Here is a 19073-nt window from a genome sequence, read left to right on the forward strand (position 1 = left end):
AACTCACTCCACACAGGAATTCAGCCAGTGCTTTTGTCACAGGAACATTACTCATTCCTTCCTGCTTCCCTTGTCTTTTGTTACAGATCACAAACCCAACATCTACAACGACTGAAGAAGCAATTACGGGCGCGTCACTGAAATACTGCAAGGACAGAACTATTCCAAATTCACGTACACCCTCACTGCTTGCTGACAATTGTACTTGCTACAGGCCTGACTCTGTACCAGCTCACACCCCACAAGGGGGTGGAGCAGCACTGCCTCAGGTACCATCAACACCTTGCAAACCAACCATGGAGGTGGATGCTGAGCCAGGCTTTCAAATGCAGGCAGCACAGTATCGTTTGCCAAACCCATGCAACTAACAACTGCGTGTTTTCCTTTGAGGCGTATCAACAGCTGGCTCTGCTGAAGAAGTGATCGAAGACATCTGCTACCCACATTTTGGGGGGGTGCTGAGTCAGTATGAAAGCCACTCACAGCAGTGTTCCTGAGCAACCAAAACTGAAGTTCAATTTAGTTGGTCAAACAGATCTCTTAATTTCCACAGTGCTGCTGGCTAGCAGACAGCAAGCAATCAAATACAAATGTGGACATTTAAATTTCAGTCAAATTTGGATCCTTGCAATGCAAACAGATGTACCTTCATCCAGGTACATGCGCTTTCCAGAGAGGAGTAACGATACATTGCAAGGGAAGAGTCTGTCGGTCTGCGTTGCTTCAGGTATTGATCCTGACACCCAAATGCCATCCTCTCAGGAAAGCAAAGTTATTCCTCCCGTCTACGTATTTTTTTTTTTTTTCTGGATAGATGTCTTGGCCTGAAATGTTGCTCAGATTCCAGGTGTCTTTTGAGGTTCAGTGCATGCATGCAAGAACAGAAAGGGCAGTGTCCCATGTTCCCACAGTATGCTAATTGCTATTCCTGCATGGATCCACCCTTCTTTGCCACTTCCCTTAACTCTTACTTTCTCCCAAGGAATCACTCACAGGCATGCAGGGCAACACACGATGCATAAATCTCCCTTCAGTTTCCTCCAAATTTAGGCATTCACTTCGCACAAGTCAGGAAACATATCTGGCTCTTTATTACTTTTATTTAAAGACCATAAATCCCTCCTTCCTTCGCTGGAGGAGCCAATAGGACTTGTTAAGCCTTCTGGTTCCCTCTGCTGCCATAAAAAGGTGCAGAGTTTCCGAATGTGACCAGCTGCTGCACAGAGGCCTTGCTACAGTCTCAGAAAACATCCAGAGTTCACTGACCCCTTGAGAGAACCTCCCATGGGACAGTGCCAGCCTCCCAGCACTGCCAAGCTGGGGGACATGGTGCTGGCAGCAAGGGTCACCTTGCAGAGAGGCTTCCAAAGACCCTCCTCTTGGCCCCAGGTCTTTGCAAGCAACTAGGCTTCAGAATTATCTACACAGTGCACAGGGCTGAAAGGAGTGGTCTGGTTCTGCAGCGGAGATCAAGAAGTCAAAGCACTTAAGCTTTTGGTTTCTACTAGGCTTCCATGATACTGTCTTTGAAAAGATCAAAGCCAGGCATCCTGCTCACAGAGAGCTAGACACCAACAGAGCATCTCCTTACCAGCCCAACGGCATCCCCAGACTCACAGCTAAGAAAAAGAGAAGCACAGAGACCCCAGCTCTCCAGAATCTCTACATGGTTTCCACCTGACAGAGACCAGGGCTAGTGCAGGGCAGTGAGCCAGGCTGGGCATGTCAGGAGATGTACTATTTCCATATGCAAAGGCAGTACCTACCCCTAATTTACATCCCTTCCAGCTTCCCAAGAGCCAGGGAAAAAGCTCCCACAGGTAGCTGATGCTGCACCACAGCAAGAGGCACCAAACTCCCTCCATAGATAGTTACAGCTGCACTTGCCACTGGTGCTCTCCTGCATGAACAGTGAGGTGACAGCAAGCCCCAACATCCCCAGACTGGAATAGCTGCACAAGTACAAGGTTGGTTTGTACATGCTCGAGGGAGGTGGTGTTTCCCAACACTACATTTACACATGTAAAACAAAGGCAAATTGGCACTAGCTGACAGCTTATCCAGCACCCTGAGGCAGCAGGACTGCCTCAAATGACTCCCTGTCAGAAAATCGCTTGCACTCACCGGGAGAAGGCATTGGGCAACCTGATGGCAACAGACTGTAGAGTATTTGCTATATATGGATACCATCCTTAAGCTACCCTCAAAAATGGGTGGCACACCAAAGCAGTGACATGCTACGTGCTAATGTCCCCATGTCCCCACCAGCCATTCATTTCAAGTGTGTGTGTTATAGACAGCTTCCATCGACAGCTTCTACCAACAGCTTCCATTAACAGCAGTGCTTCACACACAAAGGCTGGTATCACTGAAAATTGTCAAAGGAGGGAAGTATTATACAGAAGTTCAAATATAAGATGTTTTTCTCCAACAAGCACACTTCAGGAATAGAAACCACAGTAAAACACGGTGATTAACACAAGTATGTACATCTAGGCGAGCTCTCAATAACTCAAGAAGATACCAGGTCACAGACTCATTTGGTGGATGAGTTTTTTCTTTTCTCTTTTTTAACACAGTTATATTGACTTCAATGGATCTTTCCCACTCTTCAACCACTAGATCTGCCTCATGATGTATTTACCTAAATGAAACTGAAGACACTTTCTCTCACAGTAATGATAAGACTAAGAAAGATCATTGTAGCACACCATCAGATATTAGGAGCAGAAATTTCAGGAAGGTTTACAGTAATACTTGAGGCTATGAAACTAAATTGTGCTTTCATTACCAGCTGTGGAGTTTTAGGCTTGGACCTGCTGCTCAAAGTCTATAGAGAGGGTAAGGGAAAAATCAGCCAGTATTTCCATCCTTCTCTGTAATTTGAAACCACTGAGACATATCTCAGGGTATAAACCACACAGCTCTATAAATAAAATAAATTACGATTCTGTACTCTTTGGAAGAAAGCTGACACCAAATTCATGTAGTAAATCCAAGAAAAAATAAGCCTGGCCCATGGCCCAAGCACATAAGAAGCTCCCCCTTGTTCCCAGGGAGGAAGCTTCACCAACACCATTAGTTTGCCATTCCCGAGGGGACTTATATCTACAGGTCGTCCGCAGTACACTAAACGTCTGTCTGTACACTGCCCCTCCAGGTAGAGGCAAGTGTTTATTAACAGAAAGTGCTACCAGCAAAACTCCTGCAAATCCCTGCAAAAGGCTGAGCTCCTCTTTTCAGGTAAAGAAATGGGAAATCTTTCCAGTAAGTCCCAGTCCCAAGCTCACATCACATGGACACCTACAACTGTTTCGCTCTGCTACTTGCAGTGTCCCACTTTTTAAACGCTGTCACTTGTATGAACTGAAGTATGACCTCTCCCTGGCACAGTCTTTTTTAAAGAAAAGCTGCTACATACATATTTAAAAGCAAGTAACCCACTACCAGAAAATACTTAGTTTTGTATAAGCCAATTATCCTCTGCGGTAAAAAGATCAGATAAACACAGTTTTGAAAGTGTGTGGTTAGAAAATGATTAAATGTATCATTTTGGCTCTTTCATAACAAATTAAAAGATGGAACTGAAGAATTCTTTCATTTCATATCACTAAAGGAATCTTCCAACAGAAAACTGTCACTTAAAATCTCTTCATAAACATCCTACTCAGTTTCAAAGTGGGGGACAAAAGTGCATTACAAAGTACTTTAAGAAATTTATTCCCTCTGTTCTCTATCCCCCCTCTCACCCACAGTACACAGCAAAGAAAGCAGGAAAACACCTTGGAATCCACCAATATAGAACCAGCAAGAGCTTTGCCTGCCAAAGACATCAGGATCCTTCGGCGGTGCCTATAACCCACCATGTCAGGAGACAGAGCTGCAGTTCCTGTAAGCCTCTGTCCTCTGTACATGACACAAGCATGACTGTTCAGGGAGTTTACAAGAAATGAATGAGCACATGCAGACCCATTTATCAAAATCCTTGCAAAATGGGAAGTTGCATTTCTTACCTAGTTTCTAGGAAAATGAGTTTTACATGGTTGCACATGCCTGCCAGTTCCTCCACCGTCCCTCAGCAACCTTCTAGCTCAGGGGCGGATTTCCACCCCCTCTGGACAACGACTCCAGCATGAGGGATGGCCACACACAACTCCAAGTGTTATGGAAACCAGAGATTTAGGAGAGACTACATCATTTTCCCCCAAAGAAGAGAAGGCTGGCAGCAAGCTGAACTTTTGTCAGGCACTGGAGAAGCAACACAGGAGCATGTTGAATGACACAGAGATAGAAATAGCATTCATCAACCCAACCCAGACATGTAGCCACCCTCCACTCCCGGGTTTTGGCCATAATTTAATAAAATATGGAAACTACTTGTGTTCTGAGCAGCTCACCCTGCCTCACGGCTTGCTCTGCCTTCCCCCAGGGCCTCTTCCCCACACCATGCCTGGATACCACAAAAGGGGCCACCGGCTGCTTTTCTCAGCGAGATCAAACCTTTCCCTGAGGGTACAGCACTCAGCTAAGCACCACCAGCCTCTCAGACAAATCCAGTGATGTCAGAAAGATGACAGACCTCCACCAAGACCCCAGTCCTGTTATCCACAATCCCACAGGGAAAGACATGTGGGCAAAGCCTTAAAGTCCACAGCCCTTCCATGGTGCTTTTCCCCCAGGTCAGTCACCATGGTTGTCACAAAACATGGATCTAAGAAAGCAGAGCACCAGCCCCTGGCATGCTCAGGGAAATCCACTCCCATCCTCTTCAATTAATGAAACATGGTTTTTTATTTTTCTGCAGATCACCCCAAAAGAGTGGGGACAGTCTCCTTGGATGGAAGAAGCTGAACTCAAATGCCCTGCATCCACTTTTAACAGAAATTGTTTGCAGCACTTATTTGCAAGAAAGCCACAATTAATTGTGCTACAGTATCAGTAAACACACTGGTTACATCATTTGAGCCCATTATTTTCCCTCCAAGAAATTACATTACTACATTATTGATGCAACAATCCAGTGTAATGAAATGGTACTTTGCATCCTTCTTTCTGCTTTACACCAAGTTCACAGTGCTATAGCCCTGATACCAAATTTAGTGAGGGTTGTTTTGGTTTTTTTTTTTTTTCCAGTAGGTCAAAAATTCCAGTTAACAACCTAAAAAACAGCTGCAGAAGAAGTTAAAACACCTGTCCCTAATCAACTGCAAAGGCTTGGGTTTCTCTTTGATACAACTCAAAATTACAGCTATTTCTAAATACTCTGCTTTTTTAGTGAATATTTTTACCTCGTATTTTTACTTGGACAGACTATTTTCAGAAAGGCATTCGAGAGAGATTATGCCAGAAAGCAGTAAAATAGCAAGCAAGCTGCTTATGCAAATACTGAACTTCTTTGAACTTAAGGGGAAAGAAAAGGAGCAGTATCGAGAAGGTCACCACTCCTAATGAAGAGAGCACATATGAAACTCAGGGAAGGAAGAGTTGCCCATGTCAAAATGGCAAAAGAAATCCTAGAGAAGTTAACAGGAAAGGAGCTCAGAACAGTAGAACATTCTGTCCTGCAGCTCTTACTCATTTGCAGGACGACAGAAAGCAACGAAGGTTACTGGTGTGATGCTGCAGGAAGCAGCCTCATTTTGCAGTGCCCAACAGCAGCGAATGGCTCTGCAGCACAAAGGGCAGGAACACCCACCACATCTTGTGCAATGCCTGTAAAGGCTGTCCAAGCAAAGCTTTGGCTAAAACACAAACCAGTACTTCCTCTGCAATTATTAATATAGGATTAATGTAATCTTTAGAAACAGTCTCCATGTGCATAACCCCAGCATGTTGTTTCCCAGCCACTCCTTTGCAATTATACAGTTCCACAAACCCCCACTGTGCTGGGAAAAGGAGAGGGCTCTTTAGAGTAACTTTAAATTTACACTTTCAGTCTTGCATCCTGGCTCTCTGCAAAAAATTCAGCAGTTGCTCAAGTTCCCACTTTGCCACTCAGTCCCCTGCATGGTGCAATCACAGCTTCCCCAGGTGCCTTCTTTCTGGACCAAGTAACACCACTCTGGTTGACAATCACTGTACTGAAACAGTCCCCTTGGGGCCCCCCCCCAATTTCATTATCTTTTCTGCTGTTTGTTCTGTTCTTTCTCTTTCTGGAAATCGGGCTATGAAACTGAACTAATTACTCCAGGCTCAGAGGATGTTTTATGTGGGGTGCTGAATTGTTCTCATTTTTCCTTATGCCATGGCCAACATTTGTGTTTAAATATCAACAACTTTTTCTGTGTATCAGTGCAATGCCAACAGCACCGCAAACCTCTAAAGGAAGAAAGATCAGAACTCGTCCCAATGATGCTTCTCAAATCACAGTCAAGGGGAGAAGTAAACTGACAAGTCCTCATCTTCTTAACACCTCTTCCCTCTAAGCACTGTCCTTGCCCACAAAAAGGATGTTTCCGAGGGACTCATCCAACTCAGACCTTACCAGACCAGAAAATGGGTAAATCCCAACCCTAAAGACCCCAGCGTGTGCACTCCACCTTCTCACTCCAGACAGGAATGTCTTACCGGCACTGTCAGAAGTATGCAACACAGATTGCACAAGCAGTCAATGGTACAGGTCTAAATCTGCTCAGCAGCCAGCTTTGTAGCCAGTTTTGCAGTTTGGGTGTGTTTGCACTGTTTGCATGAGAAGCACCTGTTAAGTAGGCAGCAGCCTGGTTCCAGCTAAACTTCCAGGGAGTCCCAAAACATAACCCTAGGTTGGGCAAATCAGAGCTATCTAATCTCAAGCTGACAAAGGTGGCAGTAATGGTGACAGGGTCCCATCCAAAGGAAAACCTTGCCTTGCCTCCTCACTCCCAATGAAAGAAGTCACCTGCAATAGTGGCTGATGCCTGAGCATCCAGGGCCAGCCCCAAACCTTAGAAACACTTTGTGACTCACCAGCTCCTGCCTCACACCTCACACTGTCTGTAATTAGAACTTCACCAGCCCTGATAAGGCAGTGTTCTCCCACCCATCTGATAACTCAAGTCCCTCCACAACCTCAAGCTCCGTCTCGTGACTTTTTCTCACCATGACATCGCTGGTCAGAGGAGGCAGAGTAGGCAGACATCAGCATCCCCATCTGCTCTGGTGGTTTGAGGGCTCTCATCACCACAGGTCACCTTATAAAACCTGCCAATTATCCCACGCATAGGCAGTTTCTGTGTGCTGAAGAGAGGTGACAGCCCATATATCCTTCCTGAAGATCAGTTAGACTATCTGTACACTTAAGGGGGAATGAGTTTTGGCTAGGGTGTTTTTCTCTTGTTGTATTTAATCTTGCTTCAGAAGCACTCAGCCACCACAGTTTAACTGCTGATGTGTGTCAGACAGCATCACCGACTCACTTATCTTGGCTCCCAGCATCCTGCTGCAAGAACACTGCTGCCTAAGTTCAGCACCCTTTGCATTACATAGGTGTTTATGTCATTCCTACATTTAAACCTGTGAAGTATTTCAGACTACTCCTCATCTTACCCATCGTTTTCCAAACATACTCTTTAAGATGGAAGCAAGGAATCATATGCATTCCCACAGGCAGGTATTTTTCATTAAAAAGAGTCTGCACGTTGCTGGTGTCTGCCCCTGGATTCAGCCAGCTTGCAAAACTGTTTTCATTCTCCAAAAACATTTGATGCACAAGGCAATTCTTTTGTGAGCACACTGGTATAATGAAGAACTAGTTAACAGGTAAAGCACAACAGCAAAGCAACAGCAGGTCGTAACTACTGAGGGATGGCTATGCTTGGGGTTGGGATTTATTCCATGTTAGAGGAACTGCGCATTTTGAAACTCTTTCTCCTCCTGAGAGCATGCCAGATAATTAAACTGAACCTCTTATTTTTAAAATCTAATTTACTTCTGAAAACCTACACTGCTGGACTATTTTTAGAATTTTTCTTATGTGGGCCAGCAGAAATAGGCTAGAGCCAGGTAGCACAAGGCCTCACAGGCTGCGCTGCACAATCCTTAAGGTGAACACCATTAATCAGTAAAACAATGGGAAAAAAATCCTTTCAAATTAGGAATAAGTATCTGCAGTGAGGTACTGATACTCATCTTCAGTTTTGGAAAAGCTTATCTTAAGTAAAACTAAATCTGGGCCTACAGCTTTGACTCAGGAGTTTCTTTAATTTGTTACCAAATGTAAGACCTTATCCTGGTGTTTGACAGGCTGTCCTTACTACCAAAATCAGTGGGAATGTTGCCCAAACAAGGACTACAGGACTGGGTTTAGCACTACCTTTGGAACAGCTTGTACCATACAGCACCTGGCACAAGACGTGCACTAGAGAAGTTAAATAACACAAGTAGCACAGGGATACTTTTTCTGAAGTACTGACTTATTTTATAAGCATCTAGGGAAGTAACAGCATCAGAGGTACCTGCATCTAACCCCTAGCAGTTATCTTTGTTATATGGCAACCCAGAGCAAAATAATCTACCTACCCAGATTTACAGTGAATGACTCAGTGAAACTAATTTCTGTGATATGCTGGCACGCAAAGAAATGCCCCTGTATTGCAGAAAAAGAAATCTTCTTAGCATTCTCCACAAAAAAAAGCATCTCAGTGGGTAGCCAAAATGACTCTGACCTCTGAAATCTCTCTCATTTCTGCTGGCAGCACTTCATCCACTGAAGGGCTGGGAGTCCAGCATCCATCCCCAGGCATCTGGCCCACTCCCCAGTGGCAGCTTGCCTTGCTGCCGGCCACGTTCACTGCTTAGAGGTGACAGAGAAGTGAAGATGCTTCATCTGGGGCAAAGGACTTGTAGTCTGGGGAGTACATATGGCCCACAGCACCACAGTCTATTTTTCTGCTGGATAACATCCCAGACAGAGGCTTGCAAGACTTGCTCAGCTCTTTGCAAGAAAAAGCCAACCTTCCCTGACTGTAGCAACTTGATCACAGCCAAACACAACACATAAGCAAAGGCACTACAGCCCAACAGTGTTTATCCAAAACTACCACAGGGCCATAGAAACTGCAAAACACTGCAGGATGCAAAGTTTCCTTCAATTATTTGACCGCCTCAAAAATGCAAATGCATTCACCATACCTCTGCTGCAACCCCAGCCCTGCTCACTTCCCCCACCTGGGAGCAATATTTCATAGCAGTGCACTTAAAAACAGGGTGGTTTTATTAATTTTAAAGCCTCAGACTCTTGTAGGTCCAGGTGCTACTCCACAGCACTCGAGGACAGAAACCTGGTCCTTGAAGAGGCCTCCTCTCTAATCTTTTCAGGGGTTCCTGTTCACCTGCTCACTCCCCAGCCTGTTCCAAAACCTTTATGGCTGCCTAAAGTAGCCTACGTGCTGTTCACATGAGCAAGGTCTATCCATGTAAGAGCTCTGGAAAAGCCACGTAAGGCTGTGAATTTGCTGACCCAGAAGTATTACCAGTCCCTCATGGCTCAGCTGCAACGCCTCCGTGCGCTCCTATCTCCTGGCGAGTGTCCCACTGCCTCCCACACATCCTGCAGCACTGATCCCTCCCTGCACTTTCGCTTTCAGCTGCCTCAGAACAGCACAGAAAGAGCTTATACCTGTCTCCCGTGCTTCCATGTTTCTTTTCAAAGATCCCAGTATCAACATCCATCACCTCCTGAAGCACCACGGCAGGAAGAGCCCAGTCCCCAAGTGTCCTGCCAGCCAAGTTCCCATCAAGCAGATCAACATCCCACCAAGCACCAACATCAGTCAGCCACACACGACCGACCACCCACAGGGATTTACACCAGGTCTACCACTGTGCTTTTAAATGGCCTGGAACCCACTGGTCCTTCTTCCCTTATCCACCTCTGCCAGCTTGATTCATCAGGCACACACACAGTCACCTGTCCTGAGGTCTGTTGGTACAGGGGGTCTCATGTTCTTCCTGTTCCTTATTACCAAGCCAGTATTGTTTAAACCAAGTCAAAGACTATTTCTTTGCCTTATCAGTGATGAGCCAAGAGAATGCAGGAAACTTCAAGTCTCTTGAGCACCTTTTCAGTCTCCAAGCTGGTCCACATATTTACCACTGGATGCCCTCTTACCATATTAGAAAACCTCTTAGGTTGTTTTCAGGAACAACTACACCAAAAAAAGGGCACTGTTTACTATGAACGCAGCCTAGGAATCAAGAAAGAGGATAAAGTATCATCAAGATGGCAGGCACCTCTTCAATGGAGCCCAAGAAAATGGTCATGTCCCATAAGCCATGCTCTAAAACTTTCTCCTCACACACAAACTGCCATAGTAAGGAAGTGTGATGATTCAAAAGCATCAGCACATCAGGTTAAATTAATTCAAGTAACTGAGACAAGCCTCAGCAAGGTGTCAGCGTGCCTGTGCCCCATCCATGCTGCTGAACTGATCCACACCAATGCAGCTCCTTCTTCTTCAGCTGCTCCCAGGAACATGCCCCTCACTCCTGCTGTCAAAACAAGCCAACAGCTTCTCACTGACTCATTTCGCCTGATTAGTGCCCTCCTCGCTTCTGTTTTTACAAGAGAAAAGTGTAGCCCTATGGAAAGCAAAAGGAGTGACTAGACATCAGATTATATCTCCTCACATCCTTTAACAGCAGGATAGATTATTACCTTCTGGGAAAATGGGAAGCTTACGCACTGCCAGACAAATGTGGCCACTGATAGAAACTCTTTGTTGTAGGAAATCCCTGAAAGCAAGGATAGACGAAGAACCAACCACATGTGAGGCTTTGGCTGGCACAGTCCTTTACAATATCTGTGTTTTTTTCAAGTTGTCCAATTGAACACCTCTGGCAAAGTAACCAGAGGTTAACCTGGTCATGCAAGCTCCGAGGTAATTTTCACTTTATGTCTTTTGAAACCTTTAAAATACTTATCAGGTACACAACAATTGCAATTACAGATTTCTACAGAGATGGTGCAGTATGTTCCTTTCGGTCAGCAAGTAAACAAGGACAAGAGCAAAGAAAGAAAACAGTCCCTGCTTCTTTCCTATGCCTTGCTAAAGCCTCCTAAATCCTGAGCAAAGGAAATCAGCCTCCAGACAGAGCAAAGGGACTGGCAGGATGGCACTGCAGACAGAGCTGGACATGACAGCCCAGGCTGGGAGACTGAGGCAGCAGGAATCCTGAAACCGGGAGGAGACTGGGAAAGTGAACAGGCACTGATGTGATCTACCATTCACCAAGCATCCACTTCAGCCCCCACGAGTACACAGAATGCCAATCTGCTCAGGGATACAAATGGTGGCAGTGCTGCTGCTCATCACCCTCACTGCAAGAAAACACAACCTGGTGATGAACTCCTTCATCCATCCCCTCCTTGCTTTTCCTGTACATCCTCTGCTGGGCCAGCAACAGAGATATTTTGCATGGAAACTGCTACTTTCAGCAAGCCATCTGAAGGGAGACCCTGCTCATTTTGCACTACACATTGGCCAGAGGAAATTACTCCAGGCAGAGGATTTAATTCCCAACACCCATGTGCTACAGGAAACAGCTCTCTCCTCCTCTGGTGCCATCTCAGTGAGCAGGGCTTTCTCCTGTCACACCTTCATTAGGGGAAAGGTGAGGGGAAGACCATGAAGCTTTTTTTCTAACTTCTGAGATAGGAGAACTCAACCCCTGACCAGGACAAGGGAGAAAGGGATCAGGCTGTAGATGTCCCCAGCCACTGCACCACTGGGTATTTACTCTGGACAATGTGGAAGGTTTGTGACTGACAACCAACTGCTTGGTATGACACACACTGCAGAAACACCAACACATTAAGAGTGGTGTCTTTTGCGTTTTTATTAACTTTGAGCAGCGGAAGAAAGAGCATTTACAGTAACGTTAGGAAAAGGCACAAAGCTGTCCCTAATGCTCATCTGCACCTCATGTCATCAGCTCACAGGATGGCTGAAAGACCACATGAAGCCTGTCAGCATTCAGCAAAAAAGCCAGGAACCCAATATACTGCTAAAACTATACTGTTATTCCCCTAACATGCTCCTTGTATACACAATCACTCCCAATCATCATTCCAAAGCCTCATTTACATCAAAAACTAAGTAATGTAGATGCAGCCTAAAAACTCCCTAGCGTGGCCAAGACTATAAATGCTATTAAGGTACTTTCCAACATGACAAAAGGAATAATCATATTGGCAAACATAAGCTTTATGATTATCCTGGGTGCTTCTAGTATAACCATTTCTGGGTTTTTTTTTTTTTAATGTTAGACTCATAACTGAAACAAATTACATGAATCAAAACATCCAGAGGGGAAACAAACCATCATCACCCAGTCAGTCAAACCTCAATCTCCCGCTGGGTCTCTCTACTTCCTAGTTCCACCATTGCTCCTTTCTCAAGGTGTCCTCTCAAGGCAACACAGGTCTTCAACAAGCACACACAAGCCAAATATCTTTCTGTCCCACTCCTGCCAACATCAGGTGTCAAACCAACCCACCTCCCTACATGGAATGGAGCATGGTTTCCCCACTGCCATCCCAGCTCCCACCAGCATCAGTGGCCACAAACCGGCAAAACCTTCTGCCCTTTGGGGATCTGTCCCCCTCTCCCTCCCGTATGGAGAGGGGATAAATTCACAACTTGTTCAAAGAGGTTGTGGAAGTTTGCTTGGGAGGTTGTCAGGTAAGAGAATCAAGCAGAAATACACATCATTTGTTGCACCATCACTCATGTCAACCTCTTGGCATGGGATTCAAGTGCCTTGGAATAGATGGCAAAAACAAAACAGCAAAGACCTCTAAGTGTAACAAACTGGCACATATAAGAAACTTCAACCATATTCCTTTTTTTTATTTTACCAGCAAAAAATACAATGCAAACAAAAGGGGGGGAGGAGAAGAGGAGGAAAGGATATTATTGAAATCACAGTTTAAAAAAAGGCCAAGAAAATGGCATGAAATTCCATTTTGTGCCCAAATATTCCCCTATCATCTTAGCTGAAATAAGTTTTAGATTGATTTTTATGTTGCCCCTAAGGCCATAATGGCATCCTGAATAGTTCAATTACAGCAGAAACCAGAAAAGTAACAGATAACAGTATGCTTGCCAGTAAAAGAAGGGTATGGTCTCTGTATGCACACGTGTGTATACATATGTATCAAAATTTAAAAGCATTTATTGATTTGGTTAAGCTGTGCTGATATACTGGTGCTGCTCATTTGCTTGGAGTCCCCCTAGTTAGCCTGAATTAGGAGAAGAGGCTGAGGTTAAACTGAGGTTAGCTGACACGTGTCAGCCAAGCCTGACCTAATCCTGGGTTTCTAACTAGTTTGATCTTCTTCTCTAAATAATATTAAGAAGAGGAAGAAACCACAGGGATGCAGTTGGGTTCCAAATAACTATTTTTAGAAGCTGTACACAAACAGACAAGGCAGAGTTGTGCATGCTGACTGCTCCACAGAAAACTCCTTCCTGTGATCCCCAGCTCCCTGGCTGTGTCCCTCCCAGCCTCTGCCCTTCCCACCACAAGCCCTGCCACAAAGACAAAGAGACCCCCCCCAAGAATGAAACAGGTAAAACCAGTTTTCTTAACTCTGTATTAATCCAAGTGTTGTCTAATACCATTCCTCCTCCCGGTGAAAGAGGACCTCCATAATTCAGTGTAGGTGACTTTGAGCTACTTGGATCTGCCATCCAAGCCTCCCCTGTTAAAACAACATACATGGATTTACTCCAATGATTTGCACTGGATCCAAGACCTGGGGAAACTTCCCATTCATCTCAAAGCATTTCTCAGATCTGGCCTAACATAAGGGTTTGATGAGCAATAAAGAAACTAAAATAATATTGCTTAAACTACAGAGGTGCCAGCTTTTACTGCCTTTCATTGAGCATGCAGTATTTTTCTCCCACTGTTCCAAGGGAAATAACACTCTGCAACTGTTATAGGATGTAAAACATGCACTGTGCTATTCAGATGGAGCTCATAATTGAAACATTTAAGCGTCAGTGAAATCCCAAACGTAAAGTTTTTAATTTTCATTCAGTCATGATGTTAAAATTCTGGGGGGGGGGTGGAAATTACTACCTCAGAATGCTTTTAAGGTCTATTCTTTCTGATATAGTAATCAGAAAGATAAGCTCAGTCAATATGCCAGCAGCTGCTGCCGTACTCCAGCGGCTTGCTCCCGACAGCATCGCCTGCTTTGCCTTTGCCATCCCTGCCCATCTCACACAAGAGGTTACCAAGAGGCTTATCAAGGACACATGGCCTGCTGCCTGTAACACATGAAGAACTGCCAATACCTTCATCCACAGGCTTTTGACCCTGCAAGAGGGATGAGCAGGCTCCTGTTGCAGAGTGGGGCTCCCGTTGAGGCAGCTGTCCAAGCTTAGGCCAAACATACCCAAAAGAAGCCCAGCAGGCTCAAGGGCCCACAGAAAGAACCAGCTCAAACATTTTTGTCTGAAGACACATGACCATCATTTATAGGAAGGAGAAGGTTATCTTGCAATACTGATCTTATTCAGCAGCTTCCAAGATGACCGAATATGACATAAGCTAGAAAACCTCAGCTGAAACCACTAAACACTCTGCACAACTTACAGGGAAGCCCTGAAAGGCTGGTTTGTGTCTTGCAGATCCTCAGACCATCTTCCCCAACACTCATGTTCACAAACTCTGTTAGAGCAATTCTTGAACTGCATCATGCACAAACTCATGTTCCTCACTTACTTGCACCCCATGATATTCACAGGTTGCCTGTTTCACGCTCTGGATGAACCTTAAGGTGGTGAATTTAGCCTGGAAATTTTTTAAAGGTTTGACATTTGAGTCCCAGAGAGAGGCACTTCTCCCCACAAAAACCTACCTGTAGATAAGGTACTGTTAGAGTCTGCTTTTGCACTGCTTTCCATGCCCCACCTTCACTCAAATCACACCGGCCCTGGTACCTTCAGAAAGGACCCCACCACCACTTCTTGTCCACACCTGATGGACCAAATCCACTGATTTCAGTGCTTGTGTGTTCACGTGCCACCCAGCTGGGAAATGACACCTCAGCTTATTGAACCTCAAGAGTACACAACCTGTCTCCTCTCTTGGAGAGGTGCAAAGAGATGTGAGAAGTCTGCTACCTCTTAAGCTGTGCTATCACGGTGTTTCAAGTACTGAGGACAGAGGAAGGATGAACTTGTGGTTAGGCCACTAAACAGAGATGCAGCTTCCACAGTCCAAGCCTCCTGCCACAGATTGCCCCAACAGTTTCCAGCTGGTCAAATAATCTCTCACATCAGACTTCCCCACCTTTTTTTAAGTGCCTGAGAAGGAAACATTTGCAACCAAACATGGAACACTCAAGACACCAAAATGGTGAGGCCTATATAAATAGTTACATACCTCACTGATGAAGAAGCAGGCTGATGTGTTTAATAGTTTATAAAGGCTGGTTTAGTTGCCTTGAAAGTGCTTAAGAGCAGGTAACACACCCTTGGATTAAATCTAAATAAACATTAACAGCAGTAAAAAATGGCTTTTACTGTGAGGAGGCCTGGATCTTGCTTGCACCTGTAACCCTAAATATATTTAACAGGATGCCAAACTATGTATTATAAGATGCTACAAAGCAAAACAACATTACAGACATTTGCATAGAAAGGAGGGAGACATAGGGAGAGAGGCAAAAACAAAATGGACAACTTGCTAGGGTCTGATTCGAACATCTTAGAAAAATGCTATTTGGTCAACTCAAGACTGAGCTACCAAGGAGATTTGTGGCAGCTAAAACTACAATAAAACGGAGATGAAAACTCTGTTTCGTGTCCCTAGAAGGGAGATAAATGAGGGTCAGAATGAAGTTCATTTAAATCCACTGAGCTGATACAGAGGGAGTTAGAGAGAGCCGCAAAACAAAATGAAGGGCTCAGTAGGAGCCTGCACAGCCAGTGCTGCAATGTCAGAAATGCAACACAGTGCCATCTGAAACCTACAGGCACCATAGCAGGACTCAAGGAAAAAAACAACGGTGGCACTCCTAGGGAAGCCATGCCTGCCTGCAACAGCACTGGAATAACGCACCAGGGTCCTGCAACACAAGCCCCCGAGAGCGGATGCATTTTGAGGGGAGGTTCAGCGAAGCCTCAGGGGAAGACATCCACTGCTGGACTAAAACCACCAGAGGAATAGAACTAAGCAGCATCTATTTACAGCAGGGAGCAGTATCTGCCCCTTTCTTTTGCTCCCACCTGGCATCCTCCTTTGGGTCTCTTATGGGATAGAAGGTGCCTTAAGACAATAGATAATTAGCTGTAATGCATCCTCTGTGACTGTAACAACTTAACAAGGCTTATCTGTAGAAGTATCTAGGCTTCCAGTTATCCTTGTTCTCCCAGTTCCCTTCCTCTTCCAACCCTCCCCCCTCCCCCCCAAAATATTTGCATCTTAGCTTGACAGGTATTTTGAATTTTAGCTTAATAAAAGTGTTTGCATGTGTCTGTGCACGCTTAGGAGAAGATAAGAAAAAAACATCCTATTTTAACTCTGCCTCCTCGAGACACAGCTCGTTCCATTTTCCCTTCCCTGAAAAACAGAGGGAGCTGAAATAAGGAACATCAACTTTGGAACACCACTCTACCGAAGGATAACTTATTAAAAATATTAGATTCATCGTTTAAAAAACGAAGGGAAAAAATGCCCAGGAAGTTGATGCATCACGGTGTTGCATCTGTGTCAAGCTCTGGGTAAACATGCAGCAACATGAATGAAATCTGTCCAGAAAGACTGCATTTCAGCGCCAACCACGCAATCGCTGGCCAAACCACTGCATATGTAACAAAAGTTTGATCTCGCCTGCAAGCGCTCAGCTGCGCTTCTGCCATTTCCTGTGGAAAACTGAAGCTCTGAACCACTGTCTCTCACCCAGAACTCGCCGACACTTAGCCAGCTGCCCCTAAATTCACGCCAATCACGCCGCGGCAGGCGGGCAGGCAGCCCCGGCGGAGCCGTGCGGGGGATGCTCGGCAGCTGCCCTCCAGCCCTCCCCGCGCCCCGGGCCGGGCACCACGGTGCAGGGGCAGCCGCGCCGCTCCTCCCTCCCCGTTCCCCCGGCCCCGGCGGCAGGTGCGGCGGCGGCGGCTCGCCCAGCGCCCGGGGGGGCGGACGGGGGCCCGCCCGGCGCAACAGGTGGTCGGTGGCGCCCGGTCCCGCCCAGCGGCCGCACTCACCGCTGGCGTTCTTTCCGCAGATGAGGTGTTGGTAGGGCTGCAGCAAGCCCCAGAGCTCGGGGTCGTTGTTGACCGTCTGCTCCAGCGCCTCCAGGGTGAAACGGGGAGCCTCGCCGCCCTCCTTCTCCTTCTCGGCCGGGGCGGCAGCGGCGGCGGCCGGGGGGCGGCCGGGCGGCGGGAGAGGGGCGGCGGGGCCGGCCAGCACCCGCGCGTGGATGTCGCGGAAAAGGCTCTCGGTGCCCGCGGTGAGGTAGATGGCGGCGTGCTCGTGGATGCGCAGGGCCACGCGGCTGTCCACCATCCAGCGGTAGAACTTGCCCACGGAGAAGGCCAGTCCGCACCGGGCCGACTTGCCGCGGCTGAAGCGGTCGCCGCCGCTGCTGCTCATGTTGTAGAGGGAGAGGGCGCCGAGGGCGGCTGCCGTGCAGCGGGCCGCCAGCGTCCAGCCCAGGACGATCTCCATGGCGCTCCGCACCTCGTGCTTGGTGCACTTGGCGAAGCGGAGGCTCAGCCGCTGTGCCTCCCGGGCGATGCGTACCAGCGCCCGGCTCACCAGCGTCGAGAGCCGCGCCGCCGCATCCCGGCTCCCGGGGCTGGCGGCGCCCGGCGCCCGCGGCTCCCGGCGCGGCGGCGGCAGCAGCAGTGCCTCCACCTCCTCCAGGCTCCAGGGGACCTCCTCAAGGTCGGGCAGGAGCCGAGAGCACTGCTGCCCCGCGCAGTCCAGCACCTCGGAGTCTTCCGCTAGGACGGTGTTGACGGTGTCGAAGCTGTTGTGCCGACTGTGCATGGAGTCAGTTAGGTGCGGCCAGCAGCTTCCTCCATAGGGGTACGCGGGGTGCGAATCCGAGCAGCACAGCGACAAGTTGGAGGAGCGCACCGAGTCCGCCGCACCACCATACCCGGAGTCCAGCGTCAGGTCTTCCAGCGTCCTCACCGCCGTCTTACCTCTCCGGGCCATCGCCGCACTTCATGCTGCACCCGCGGGACCCGGGCGGGGAGCGGCTCACAGGAACGCGGGGGGAGAGAGCAGCGACGGGGCGCGGCGACCCGCCGGCCGCTTCGCTTCGCTCCGCTCCGCCAGACGGCAGCGAAGCGGCGCTGCTGCCTGCGCCCTGCTCCTGCCGCCGCTGCTGCCGCTGGCCGAGCCCCGCTGCCGGCCCGGCTCCTGCACTGCGCCGCGCCGCCGGCCCGACACCGCACCGCAGCGCAGCGCCGGCCAGCGGGCGCGGGGGGCGAGGCCATGCAAAGCGCCGCCGGCTCGCAGCCAATGGGACGGTGAGGAGGCGGAGACATGCAAAGCAGCGCGCCCGCCGGCCAATGGGACTGCGCCCTGCGGCGGCCGCGCCTCCCTTCGCTCCGCGGGGCCGCACCGCGCAGCGCGGGCCGGGAGGGGGCGCGGCCCGTCCGGCGCCGCCGGCCCCACCGTGTCCCGGGCCCGCCCGCGGAGCCCGCCGGGGCTGAGACCTGCGCGCAGGCAGCACCCCGAGGGCTGGGACTCTGCGCTGCAAAGCGAAGATGTGTTAATGTGGCCCTGGCCCCGCTGGCAGCCGGGAGAGTGCGGCCAGCCGCGTCCTCTGTCCTCGCGGCTGGGAACAGCACGGCTCTGCTACGTGCATCTACGCCGTTCCCCCGGCGTACGAATTAGAGTCCCGCTCCAGCCCGCACTGGGTTTTCACACCAGTAGTTCCCTGTTGTTGCTATAAACAAATGACAGGGAGCATAGGCACTCACACGCATCTCATCAAGATATTTTGAAATCAAGCAGAAACTGCCACGTAAGAATCCCAGCCATCACTCGAGTCAGGAAGAGCAATTTCCAAATAATTGAAACAAGTACAATAAAGCCGCTTGACATTCTTGACATTAACCCATTAA

At 48.0% G+C, this 19073-nt stretch overlaps 1 protein-coding gene across 2 annotated transcripts in view; it reads right to left on the reverse strand.

Annotated features, from left to right (window-relative positions):
- The window catches only part of BTBD11 (BTB domain containing 11), a 177713-nt gene extending 159334 nt beyond the window's left edge, over positions 1-18379 (reverse strand). For both annotated transcript variants that reach the window (XM_039570362.1, XM_039570361.1), the window contains exon 1: positions 17199-18379. In XM_039570362.1, coding sequence (XP_039426296.1) covers positions 17199-18156 — 958 coding nt within the window. In that variant the 5' untranslated portion in view covers positions 18157-18379. The remainder of the gene's footprint in view (positions 1-17198) is intronic.
- Between the last annotated feature and the right edge of the window lie 694 nt (positions 18380-19073).

This window comes from Corvus cornix, chromosome 1A, assembly GCF_000738735.6.
Source record: "Corvus cornix cornix isolate S_Up_H32 chromosome 1A, ASM73873v5, whole genome shotgun sequence".
NCBI lineage: Eukaryota > Metazoa > Chordata > Aves > Passeriformes > Corvidae > Corvus > Corvus cornix.